The following is a 13,516-nucleotide window of genomic DNA, read 5'->3' as shown; positions in this document are numbered from 1 at the left end:
AAAGGAATCTTCTCTGATTCGCGTGTAATCACCTTTGAGATTAGCCGAAAAACAAGCTGGAATCGTCTGGACGAGCGTTATAATCCAACACAATAGGGCTTACAGCCGCGTTAAGACACGAACCCTGTGCATTGCCATTACAGCTTTATTTTCTTCGCGTCCTCGTTAATATTTATTGTCAATAGTGACCTGTTAATCACGACCGTAATCCGAGATGCGTAAACATGGACAAAGAAGAAAAATACACGAAAGAATGCTGATAACAACGAAAAACTGCGAAACCGCTGTAGCAAATTACAAAAGTATTTATGATTTTTTAAATAAATATAACATTTTACAGAACTGATCATGGATCTGGATAATACAGCTCCGATAGTAATTTATAATAATAAAATAAAATCAAGTATATCAGAAGCAAGTCTGCAAAAGAATTCAATCGTGGATACTACGATGCAACGCAATTAATTAAAACAGCACATAAAAATCAACTAACAGTAAGAATGCGTAAAACAAACTAAACAGCAACCAAAAAAAGCACATCATTTTAACGCATCATCGAACCAAGTATGTACATACATACACTTTTAACTTACTGTTACCAATCATTTTAATAACCAAGCTCTATATACCAGTAGTTTATAATTGCAAAATAAAATACTCCAAACGCTAAAAATAAATCTTTTTTTAAAACAAAAAAGTTCAATTCTTCGTCAACGCATCGCAATTAATTGAATCACGCGGTAAAAATCAGCTGCCGATAAAAATAGGCTAACGAAACAGGCTAAGCAGTAACCAAAACAAAATCGCTTTAACACATCATCTTCGATCCACGTACACCTATTATCACGTTATCCGCAGACTATACGTTATACATACACAGTAACAGTATAGCGGAATCACTATTAATTGTATGGTACAGCGTCGGTATACCGGCTGGACGGTTAAACCGTGATCCGCGAGCGTTTTGAATTCATCTTCCGGAGGATTTAATCCTTCGCAGCTATCGCCTGTTTACAGGGAGCGCAGGATCCACCGCAGGGATAGCACGTGTCGTGATTGTAGTTTATGGGGAGCTGATTGCAGGAGCGTGGGACGGTTGCAAGATTGTGGATGGGCTGAGTCGCCAGGCCTCGTCGCCATTCACCAGTGCACTTACGTATCCAGGCATCGTGTCAGTGTTTCGTTTCGTAATCATTAAGATATGCATTATCCCTCTAATGACGAGCAGCCGTGTGCAACAGCGTGTCCGATCGTGGACTCCGCGCTTCGTTCTTCGCTTCTTCGAGAGGGTACATAAATTTCACGTAAAATGCCTGTACACGAGCCTCCTTCGGTCTCGGCTCTGATTAAAGTGAAACCGTGGCTGCATCTGTCCTATAAATTAATTGGTTCGGCATCATCCCTCGCTTTTGCCCTTTTCAATGTATTCCTGTGTTTCCCGTTTAATGGATTTGCCGAGGAGAACTGCCGAATGTTCGCATTGCTCCCTTAAATCATATTGCGCGTCAATTGCTTTCGTGTTACTAGGTTACGCATGATGATGCAAATACATTTGCAGGCCATAAGCATCGCGACACTTATTCGTTATATTTGTCGGAAAAGTCTAATAAATTTTACGTTATAAGGCGCTGTGAGAATAAAGCAACTGGTTTGTAGTAAAATAATTAGGAAACGATAGCAGCGCAGAGTGTTCAACGTTTATTAAATATCAGGTGGTCCGAAAAGTTTCTTTTGTTTCGAAAAGAAATAATGGATGCACAACATTTTCCGTTTTATATTATTTTGTCGAATCACGTATGATCCATTTTGTTCTATCAAAATAAAGATCACAACGTTCGACAGATTAGGTTTCGTGTTCGTATAAAGATGCATCGTTGTAAAAGACGGGTCTGTAAAAGAAAGACATTTTTCGGACAACCTAATACAATCAGCTTTCCTAATACGTAGGTACTAATGGCCACAGGTGTAAATATATATTTTCAATTATTCAATTTTAAATCAAACTCTACACATACAAAATAATTTGGAACTTTCGGGAAGCTACGAATAATACTGTTATAGGGGATTCTCGGAACAGTCGATATCGAGACAAAAAGACAATTTAGTCGAATGTAAAGCGGCGAGAACGAAACTCTCAGGAGCTAGTTCCATCATCAGCGAACACAGATCATTCAATTTCGAACGCTTGGTCCCAAGAGTGATTCTCAAAGACAGTCTTGAATCTGCGCGTAGATCTAACCTGGCCAGAGGTTTCCAGGTGTCTGTAGGCAAAATGATCAATCGGTCTATCGGGAATGATTCACCGGAAGTTCTCAAGAAAATGTCTGGCATCTATATCTTGGAAATTCATGTAAAACGGGACGACTACAAAGAAACATTTCCAGTGGAATGCGGTTGTAGACGCGTACATATATTTATATAAAAATTCAATATCTTGTTATTTCGTCTAAACTTTAATTTTATACCCAGTAAGCGGAATAACTGACGAATATGGAGTAAGCTTCCGATGTAAGCTCTATTCTATCGTATTTTCCTGAAGCTAGAGAAATTCTCTTTCGATAGAAAACGTAATTAAGTCGTAAACGATTGCAGTAGAAACGTCAGTTGTAAACTTTTATTTCTTCTTCTTTTAATTTATATTTATTTTCCACTCGTAATGCACAAATTCAGCACTTCAAATCCTACGTAGATTCTTTTCCAAAAATATTTGACTAAAACGTTTCAATGCGTACGAAATACGGTTCACCGAAGAGAGTCTCCGAAAAAGTCCTGCTCCTCGTAAAATTAATCGTCATCGAGATCACGCCCACCAGGTCCTCGCGAGCAAATTGTTCCCAACTATAGTCGCGTCAGTAGGAGGGTAAACTGTCTCCACTGTGTGACACCGAGAGACTTGTCAAAATACGTCAATGCATAAGTAATAGTGCCGGTTCTGTCGCTTTTTGAGCCTCGGTCCCAAGAAACGGGAGACGAGTGAGCCGCGTCCCAGCGCGAGAAAAGGGGTGAATGGATGACAATTAGGTGAATCGTCGTCCTCCGGGAATATTTCCACGAGCAGCAGGCCTCGTCTACCATGTGTCCCTTCAAAGTGAGATTCCAAATATTTCAGTGAAAAACTGAAACTCTCTGGGGATAGCGACAAACCATCGGTAAATCCCATACAATCGAAGCAACGTTACGAGTCAAATTTTACAACCTACAAATTACAGGTTAATCGGTATTAATAAATTCTAACAAAGAACCATCTGCAAGTGGATATGAAGAATTATGCAAATCATTTTATTGGAATTGCGCTGTCAGAAATCGAACGACGTATTGACACTAATATAGATGTATTTTACCGTTATTACACAGCAATGACTCGTAATGCACCGATGAATAGCTACTTTGGATTCATCATAATATCTGTATACTATTCGTAGTAATTCCACCGAATGGTTTGAAGGATTACGCAGTCTTAACTAGAATAAGAAATTGATGCAACGTGCAATAAGTGAAAAAATATTTTCATTCATCCATAAAGACTATTGCCTCTATCTATGATAGGGTGACCTAAGAAAGGCCAGTAAAAACTCGTGTGTCTCAAGATCTAACACGTATATTCAATAGATGCAGTGAACGAAGCACACGTAACATGATCAAAAAAGCGCTGGCAAACGGTTCTGACAGAGCCAATGATTCAACAAAACTATCAGCCGCGACCGGCTACATCGTTGAAGCGGCTCGTTTCGTCATCCTCTTCCCTCTCGCGCAACCTGGCCAGCTAATATCTCAATCGTTAAAGTGGTTTTCGTCGGTGGCTGGGTATCCACCTATGCACCTATATAGCAATAACCTATACTAAAGTATATTACACGAGCGTGGCTCGATAATACGTGGCCATTTTCATTTACCAGTCAGGCAAGCCGCGTATAGGCAGAGGGAACGCGCATTGGCAGCTTCGGGGAGAACTGGTACATCTGTACCACGCGAACAGAGAGAAAAGGAAAAGGATAGAAAGAGAGGCCGGAGTCGTCAGAAAAGCACCGGCCATTACGAGTGTTACAGCGGCGGTTCGCGCGGCGCGTCAAAGAGCGCTCATTAAATGCTGGCAATTAACTGCGGGCCAAGCTCTTGAAGGTTCTCCTCGAGAACGAAGCCAGAGCTTCGTTCTTTTCCTCTTTCTCTCTCGTCGCGTCCGCTTGTGGGTTCTCTCTTATGCACGCGCTTTCCACGTCGAGCCTCGCAGCTGTAAAAGCGACCCACAACTATACGTATACGCAAATCGACCCACACGGTTTAATGCAACCCCCTTGCCAACAACAACTATCGACATGCGACCCATCTATCACGTAGTTATTTAACGCTGTGCAATTTGACACGATAGAAGAGAGAATTTTTGACGAATCGTAAAACTTCCGTATTTCGAAAGAATTTTCGTATTCCGGGATAAGTTGACGATGGAATTGTTGGAAATATTAAATATTAAGATATCAGCGTACGGTTCGTCTATCATACACGCCAGTGGTGGAAATCTAGCACAGTGTAGCTTATCTTAGGTTCCCGGTGGACTTGCGGTTTAACTTGGTGATCTATCGCGTATGGATGTTTAAAATTTAGTCGAGTAGATCTATTTCGTCAGGTTTTTTCATTAGGTCTCCACCGGTTCGATGATAATCATGTTGATAGGAGATATGTATGTATAGGAGAAATTGTGATTAGTTAAATTTATCGTATAGCTAGTGTGTGATAGTTGTAGTTTTGCAATTGCTGCTAATAATTACTTTAGTAAACGGAAATTCGTTTGCAAAACTGTGTGAAAGATGGTGCACATATTTCCAACTATGTTCGCGTTTAATTTTGTTGCTAGTTTCGAGCTTAGCCGACGGAAAATGAAATTCGAACGGGGATTTGTATCTATCGAGTAATATGGAATTTGTTAATCTTTATATAAGCATTTCCTGGATCAAAATGAAAGTGGGAAGAGAGCCGAAGGTCTAATCTGAGGGACGCGTTTATGAAAGTTCACAAATTAATCTTTTTAATTAGTTTTTTTACGAAATAAAAATTTGATCGAAACGTGGACATACTATGACCATCTGGCGGCAGGGAATGAAGTAATTTCCTCATGACCAAATTAAAAGATCAAACTTTCCTTACAAGCGTAATTTTTGAATTATTTACGGATTAAATAGAAACTTTAATTTTGTAATTGATTAGTTATATACATGTAATTAATGCAGGGTCCTATGGATATAATGGAGCCATCTGGCAGTGAATCAGTGAACACTAACCAGTAGTAAAAGTATCAGTAGTTCATCATAGATGGCGCGACCAGATTATTTTAGTTGATTATATTTATTTATGTACATATATATATATATATATATGTACATAAATGTATATATATATATATATATATATAGATAAGCATAATACGAAAAGTATTTATTTTATTATAAAGTACCATTGAATTTTCTAACTATATTTCTCGAAAACGCTGATCAATATACATACATATTTATAAAAAAATTACACCATTAATGTTGAAATATTTTCATGAGTCACTGTATGTATAATAATGTATAATATATACGTACATATGTATATACGTAGTTGCTTGACGTTCTATCTGCGAAATACGATATGTTCGGAGATAGATACACTTGCAACATTTGTTGATTCAAACGCGGTCGATTTGCCGCCAGTCGAAACATCCCCACCCCAGTACGAAAGTTATTGGGCGAAACTGCGAGTTGCGGGGCAGTCGATTATGGAAGCTTGTTGCGTGAAGATGTACGAATTGACATTTCTGATACGTATTCTGTCAATTGCGTATTACACATTTGTACTGCTATTCTGCTGCCTTCATATACTACTACGAGGCATCAGGTTTGTTTTATTACATACGTTTATTATTATAACAAAATCAAGTATTCTTTTGGGTTCTTTTTTATTTTCCCTTGATCGTACGTTGACTGCTGCTTATCGATAGTTTATACTTTTTGCGTCTGAATTAGATTTTATATTCGATCGTTATTTCTTTTTAATGTATTTGATTCTACTTTTGTGTATTTATATTAAATTATTTGTCTTCTTTTGTACAAGTTGTTTGTTAATGATGTGGTTGGCACGAAAGGAATATAAGTTCGAACAATGGAGGAAATATGCAACGAAATATAGAACGACATATCGACGAATATATGGCGATTCTCGATTAATTTGATGGCTTCCGATGATTTGGTAATGTTACCTTCATTTTAATGAAAGCAATCACGTTTGTATTGTCTTTTCATTGAATCATTGAAAATATTTAGTGTACAATTATTTTTTTCATGATACATATATGATATATATAATTAACAATTTCATACTTTTTTGAGAATATGAAGATTCTTAAGATGCAAGACAGGAAAGTTTTAGGATGCAATTAGAAAAAATTATACAAATCGCATTGCTAGATCGAATATATCGAATAATTTCTTTGTTATAAATGAATTATAAGAATTATTTCATTGTTTTAACCTGTATATTCCAAAATATATTTGTAAATAATTAAACACAGAAGATTTTCATATTTACAGTAAATATGTTGAATTTTGCTGCATTTCCCGCACAATCTTTTACCGTGGCAATATCGGACTTTCTCAATATTAATAATATCAGGTTTTCATTATTTTACATTTTTCAAGTAATCGACACCGTCTTTAAAAACAAATTATAATATTCTACGCTTTGTTACAGGTTTCTTCTAGCCTTCACTTGTTCCATCGAAATCGACGATCCCGAATTGATGATTCCGGCTTGATCACGACTTCCTTCAGCATACAACAATATCGATGATAACGTTCTTCGCATTTAATGGTGAGTCGCATGCATTTTTCTTCCTCTGGTCACTCAATCATGTCGTAGGATGAAAGGTCCGAATCAGCACGGGTGATTGGTTGTATAAATAGAATTTTTGACGAGCATAGTAACCCCGGGTATTTATTATACCCGTGAGTAGTAACATTTTCTGGTCTATATTTTATTTATTAATTCAGGATAGGTTTTCTTGCACAACGCATTTTAATGTATTATTTTATAATTATTATATTACTAGATATAATTAATATATATATATACATATCATTGAAAATTACACAATATATTCAATACAATTATTTATAAAATTAAATTATATTCAGTATTACTATATATTTATAAAGTCCAAATATCCATATGAATGTATATATATATATGAATATTGAAATAAACGACAAAATGACTTCGTTTAAGATTAAAGTTATTATAATGCTGATGAAGATTATAAGTAATATTTACTTTAATCTTTTACTTAACGATGGTATGGAACAGTTTTATTATTTAAGTATACACAGTATAATTTCAATAAAAATATGAAATAGAGAAGTATATGTTAAAGTATAACTTTGCCTGCCCGTTATGACGGATATTACCAATTTCACGTGCAAGAAAACACTTCGCGACAGGCTGATTTCAGAATCAAAACGGGTTTTAAACGTTTCTTTGTGTTTTTAAAAATGTGTTTTGATAAAGATATCGCTTGAGGATATTTCGAGTAATAGAGTTCATTTAGAGTCCATTGTTATTTATTCATATAAATATTATTTGCATTGAATCTTAATTTATGTTTAGTAAATATGTACATTTTTCATTAATTTCCTTCATTCTACCATAATAGTTTAATTGTTCATTAAAATAATAAAGTAAAATACAGCATAGAATTATTAAAATTTGAAGTGAAATTAGATTGCAAAATCAAAGAATATTAGCCTGTTAGATACAAAATATAATAAATAGGCTAATCATATTTTTAGCATAGGATTTTCAGGTTTAACCCCTTCCATGTTCATTGTCAGGATCTCACTCACGTGCCCAGGTGCGTCTTGGGTGGGAGGAAGGCAATGGACATGATGAGTAGTCTATAAGCTTAACAGTTTTTTCAGCGACTGACGTTGCGTTAGCGTTTCGTGCACGACGTATTTTCTACTGAGTGTGTATGTGGTTAGGCTGTGGAATTGGAATTCAATTACCATTGGAAATAACAATGTTAGTAAATGAGTATAGTGGATGTTAATATTAATATTACTAATCTCAGTATTAAACTACAATGATAATTACATCGATTAAAATACGACGACCTATTCCACTCAAATTATTTCTTTAGATGGTGATAGATATACATGATTATATATACAATTATGTGTATTTAATTAAAATTTAAATTTAAATATACTTGAATAATTAAAGTTGGAATATACAGAATATTTTTACGCAATGATCGCTAGCCATCGTCGATTGATTTCAGGAAAATGTACATTAGAGTGTGAAAGTTGTATGCCAAACTCCGGTATCGGAGGCGTTCCGGGACGTCTTTCTAGTGTAGGCTCTTGCGCCCAGGTTATGTGTGAGAACCGTGGAGTGAGTGTGTTGGTGTTGTCTGTTTTGCTATTTTTTAAATATAGGGCTAGGTAGGATAGGTAGCATACCTTACGGTGTGAATGTTAATTATAAGTAGGTAGGGCCAGGCAGATTGGCACGGTCTCTGGTTGGGTAGGCGCGATTTCACTTGTCCAGCCTGTTTCAGGAAATTTGATTTGAAAAATCGACGGCGAAGCTGGCATCACGAATGGAGTATACCATTTGTCTTGAGCCTTGCCTACCGATCTTCCGAATATCGCAGTCGTGGTCGCGAGTACGGAGTAGGTTCCGAAACGAACGTTTATTGCTCGAGTACGCACATACGAATGGACAGCGGTGCACGGGGAATAGCATCCGCGGTTTATCTTTTTATTTCATCTAAGTTATTTTTTATTTTGCGATTAGAAAGACTCGAGCTAGATCTAAGTTTATGCTGCAAATTATATATTGCATACAACAAATAACAGCATAGATAACAGCTGAGATATAAAAAATTGTTCTTATCAGTATTATGTCACCTTGTCATTTTTTAATATATTACTTTTCTTACTTTTGCAAACTTTTGTTCAATTATCTCGAGTTAATTGATATTGTTACATTGTTCGTATTATGAAATGGATAAAAAGTTTAGTTCGAGAACATGTATTCCTCTGAGTTCAATGCAAGTCAATTTATACGATGAATATGTTTGTAAATGACCATGAGCTTTGTTAAACACATTTCTAAAATTACGCTAGGGTTGTCTGTAATGAATTCGTCTATAATACAACTTAAATAAAATAGAACATTCAATATCTTGTTTGTGATTTTATATATAGATAGTAATGTTTCCATGTTTCTTGTAGCTTTTTAATAAGGAAGATATTTATTTAAAAGATATACAATAAATACATAATTGTTGATACACAAAACTTTATAAAATTGTCGATATTTCATTTTTCGCGTAAATTATCATATATTAAAAGTAGGAAATATTATAAGTTTCTGAAGTGAACACTATTATTATAGCCGTAATTTACCTAAAATAACATTCAGCTGCTCGTTAGAATTTCTGCCAGACAAGGCTAGGTATTTATCACTGTGTTATGATACAGTAATTACTGTAATATTCGAACAAACGTATTCAAATATTTTTCAGTAATAACTATAATATAACGCTGAAAAGACCGTGTCTTACACATATATATTTATATCTGTATACACATATCCTTATCAGCGACAAACACAATGTAATATAAGTACTTATTAGCAATGCGTTATTTTAATTATATTACATTATTTTTAGCATAAATACTAATTTTTCAGCATACAATTGTATGCTGCAAATTATATATTGCAAACAAAAAATAGCAACATAGATAACAGCTGAGATATAAAAAATTGTTCTTATCAGTATTATGTCACCTTGTCTTTTTTTAATATATTACTTTTCTTACTTTTGCTAACTTTTGTTCAATTATCTCGAGTTAATTGGTATTGTTACATTGTTCGTGTTATGAAATGGATAAAAAGTTTAGTTCGAGAACATGTATTCCTCTGAGTTCAATGCAAGTCAATTTATGCAATACATATGTTTGTAAATGACCATGAGCTTTGTTAAACACATTTCTAAAATTACATGTACAAACAAATAAAACTACGTTACTGCAAAAATTGCATATCGTGATAAAATTGTAGATCCTTATCGTTATACTAATAAAAATGAGAAATAAAATATTCCGAGTATGGAGACACCGTGCTATGGATTGTCAGTGCATTTTCTCCTGTCATATTTCACGACTATCCATTTCATCGGTGCTAATTTCTTCATTCGGTGAATTCAAATTTTCACCAACTAGAAGCGCTTCAACCTCGTGATATGTTTTTCCTTTTGTTTCCGGTACCCATATAAACACCATCACAAATGCCAAGAAGCATGATATAGCGAAGATAAAATAAATCGCATACGATCCTACATTATCGGTAATCACTTGATACAGTTTCGGCACGGTAAAACCAATTATACCATCGAAAATTACAATGATGGCACGAACGGAGCCTTTTAGTTCCGTAGGAAATAACTCGCGTAGGAGAACATTGGGTAACGTACCTAAACCAATGTGAAACATTAATTGATATATAATTAACTCGATAACTGGAAGAATAGAGACGTAGGAAACGTCAAACTTATGTTGATCTAACAAAAGATAAATTGCTAGAACAATCAATGTAGAACACGATCCAAGCGTAGACAGAATCAGCAGTTTTCTTCTTTCAATAGATTCCACTTTTAAGTGGGGTAAAGAGCTAGATATAATGTCGGCAAACAGGACCACCATCGTCGCTTCGTGTGTTTTGAGGCAAATCGTTGTTTTGCTAAACAACACATGCAGATACTGCATAGTGATGAAGTTTCCGCTAAGTTGTTGTGCCATGATCAAGCCGAGCATAATAAACAAAGCTTTTCTGTTGCTTCGGTGTAGTATTTTTCGCAGCTTGGTTGACCAGGTATATTTAGTGAGTATATTTACAATCTGTAATTCTCTTCTTCCTAGTGGGTGTATTTCGCTTGCGGGCTCTGGGTGTATTTCGCTTGCGGGCTCTGGGTGTATTTCGCTTGTGGGCTCTGGGTGTATTTCGCTTGTGGGCTCTGGGTGTACTTCTCTTATGGACTCTGGGTGTATTTCGCTTGTGGATGATTGGTGTAATTCGCTTGTGGATGATTGGTGTAATTCGCTTGTGGATTGTGAGGGTAAATCGCTTCTTGATTGTGAGGATTGTTGGTGTAATTCGGATCTGGTCTGTGCCCGTGGAGCACGTAGTTCCATTTCCTCTGCGTGAGTATTTTCGGTGGCTGTGTAATATGTCGTCGATTGCCGTGTTTGCGTCATTTCATCTGATGTCACCGACAAATATCGAGGTGCGGAGAAACACCTGATCAACATGAAGCATATAAAGGATAGTATTACAAGAAGCAGCAGCAGTGACTTGTACATCATCCAGAGTCCTAGTACGTAGAACAATATTGACGCGATAGATACGTTCGCTGCGGTTATAAAACCTACGGTGCCTGTGAATTTAATATCGACGATTTCTGACAGGTACATGGGATTTACCGTACTGCCAATACCAATGCCTATACCGAGAATCACTCGAGCAATGTATAGTACTTTCACGGAAGTTGCTTCGTAGATGGCGAACCAGCCTATGGTTAACATTGTGTTGCATACTACGAGGCAGATATTAGAACAGCTGCTGACGACCAACTGTGCAGCCATAAGTGAACCGACCATTGAACCAAGTACTGTCAAAGAAACCATCCATGAAGATTCGTCGTGTGTTATCGTCAGCGGAGCGCCGCCGGTCCCGGTTATTAGATAATAAAGAGAAATCGTTGTCCATCCGTTGACTGAACCGCCTATGATCATGGTTAGCGTTACTGGAATGAGAGACAGGTAATGCTATATATAGCATATGTTAATTGTATTGCGGTCGTTTGATAATTACACTGCATATATTTATGCAAATTTGTACTTTTAACATATACTGTCAATATATTTATAATTAATACATACCGCAGGCTATAAGTAATTGAACTCTTCGCGATGTTAGCTGGAATGCTTTCCACTAGTTTCACTTCTTAACTATTCTATCATTAATCTGTTAATCCATTCGCATTATATGTGCATTAGGAAAAATACTACATGAAGTAAAATACTACATGTAGTAAAATTTGTTAGAGACTTGCGATAAGTCTAGGTATATTAATGTGTAATAATGGACATATTTTCGATTTCAGATTTCTCATTAATATATAAAAGTCTGTACTCGATTTATGATATAATAAAGAATCAGTGCGATGAATATCAGAATCGAAATGTCAAATTTATTATAATGTACGATGGAATAGAAATGCAACTTTAAACGATGGTACGTAAGTCATTAGAATTGAGAAATAATTCAAGAACGCCACTATGAAATATCAATTCAAGGAGGCAAAGTAAATTGCATTCTGCGTATTAAAATTACAGATAAATACATGACGCAATATCAAGAGTGAAAACTAACCGATAATAGATGTTAGGATCCGCCGGTATTGTGAGTTGTAGACCATAAGAGCATCCTCTTCCGGTGATAAACGGAAAGGATTGTAATCATCGCTCTGAGACGATCTCCTGGAAACCTGGAAAACAGATACCTTTGTTAAGAATAGAAATCATAATTCCATTCTAATTAGATAGTCTAAGCAAACTTTAAAGCGAATATAACATCCAAATCGCGGAAAACATATTAATACGTGTTTAAATATTAATATTTTTCCAAAGGAATTAAAAAATTGTCTTTCTCCTATCTTAATAGAAATACAATTTCTGATATTTCTATCAACAGTATTAAAATATGCTTGATATAATTTGATGTCATTATAGATAGAAGACGATACTTGAGATTTTCACTGACGTTTGCTAAAGGTTATTTGTGTTTTTGACAACTTTCTTCTAAAATCATTTCCTATGAGTGTCCTCCAAATCAATGATAATTTGAAAGGATTTTATACGTTTCTTAAATATCTTTTCTAAATAATGAAATATATTAACATGTATAGATAATACCGAAGAACCGTTTGAACCTTCGAATATGATTCGATATTTATAAGAGGTAACAGTTTTAAGCTTTGAACTTTATGTTTTGGTGGATCGTGACAGTTTAAATCAGGGTGAAAGATTCAAAATTTTAAATGATCACGTTCGATCAAGATACAAGGTTGAAGATTTAAGATTATTGTGACTTTTAAATATCGAATCATATTCGTAGGTTCAGACGATTCTTTGGTATTGTCGACACGATATGTTAATATGTTTCATTATGTGCCAAAACTTTAAATCGGGACGTAGGAATCAAAACTTTAATTGCTATGGATTCCTATCTCTATTTGGAAATAAAAGAATAATAGTTAAATTCGCTGAAAGTAGGTATCTCAAACAGACGCTTTTTTTTATATTTTCGTTGAATTAGAATTTAGGATTTGTTACTCTACAATATTTAATTTCTAGCCGTTCATTTAAAAAATATTTATCATATAATCATATTAAATGCTTACCGTGCTAGGATGTGTCAT

At 35.3% G+C, this 13,516-nt stretch overlaps 1 protein-coding gene across 1 annotated transcript; it reads right to left on the bottom strand.

The window, feature by feature from the left end:
* Positions 1–10,187: 10,187 nt before the first annotated feature.
* On the bottom strand, positions 10,188–13,516 carry LOC117155043 (uncharacterized). Its single transcript, XM_076623509.1, has 3 exons — positions 13,499–13,516; positions 12,469–12,583; positions 10,188–11,839 (listed from the first exon to the last, which is right to left on the bottom strand). Exons 1-3 carry the CDS (start codon positions 13,514–13,516, stop codon positions 10,188–10,190), a joined length of 1,785 nt encoding a protein of 594 aa, XP_076479624.1.

The sequence above is a fragment of the Bombus vancouverensis genome, chromosome 12 (assembly GCF_051014615.1).
Source record: "Bombus vancouverensis nearcticus chromosome 12, iyBomVanc1_principal, whole genome shotgun sequence".
Lineage (NCBI taxonomy): Eukaryota > Metazoa > Arthropoda > Insecta > Hymenoptera > Apidae > Bombus > Bombus vancouverensis.
This window is presented reverse-complemented; position numbering and strand designations above follow the sequence as displayed.

Bases quoted from the DNA above. Each gene is read 5' to 3' on its own strand.
- LOC117155043 (XM_076623509.1), bottom strand. The intron at 11,840-12,468 runs GTTAGTTTTCAC...CTCTCATTCCAG, and splicing joins GATCCTAACATCTATTATCG to TAACGCTAACCATGATCATA.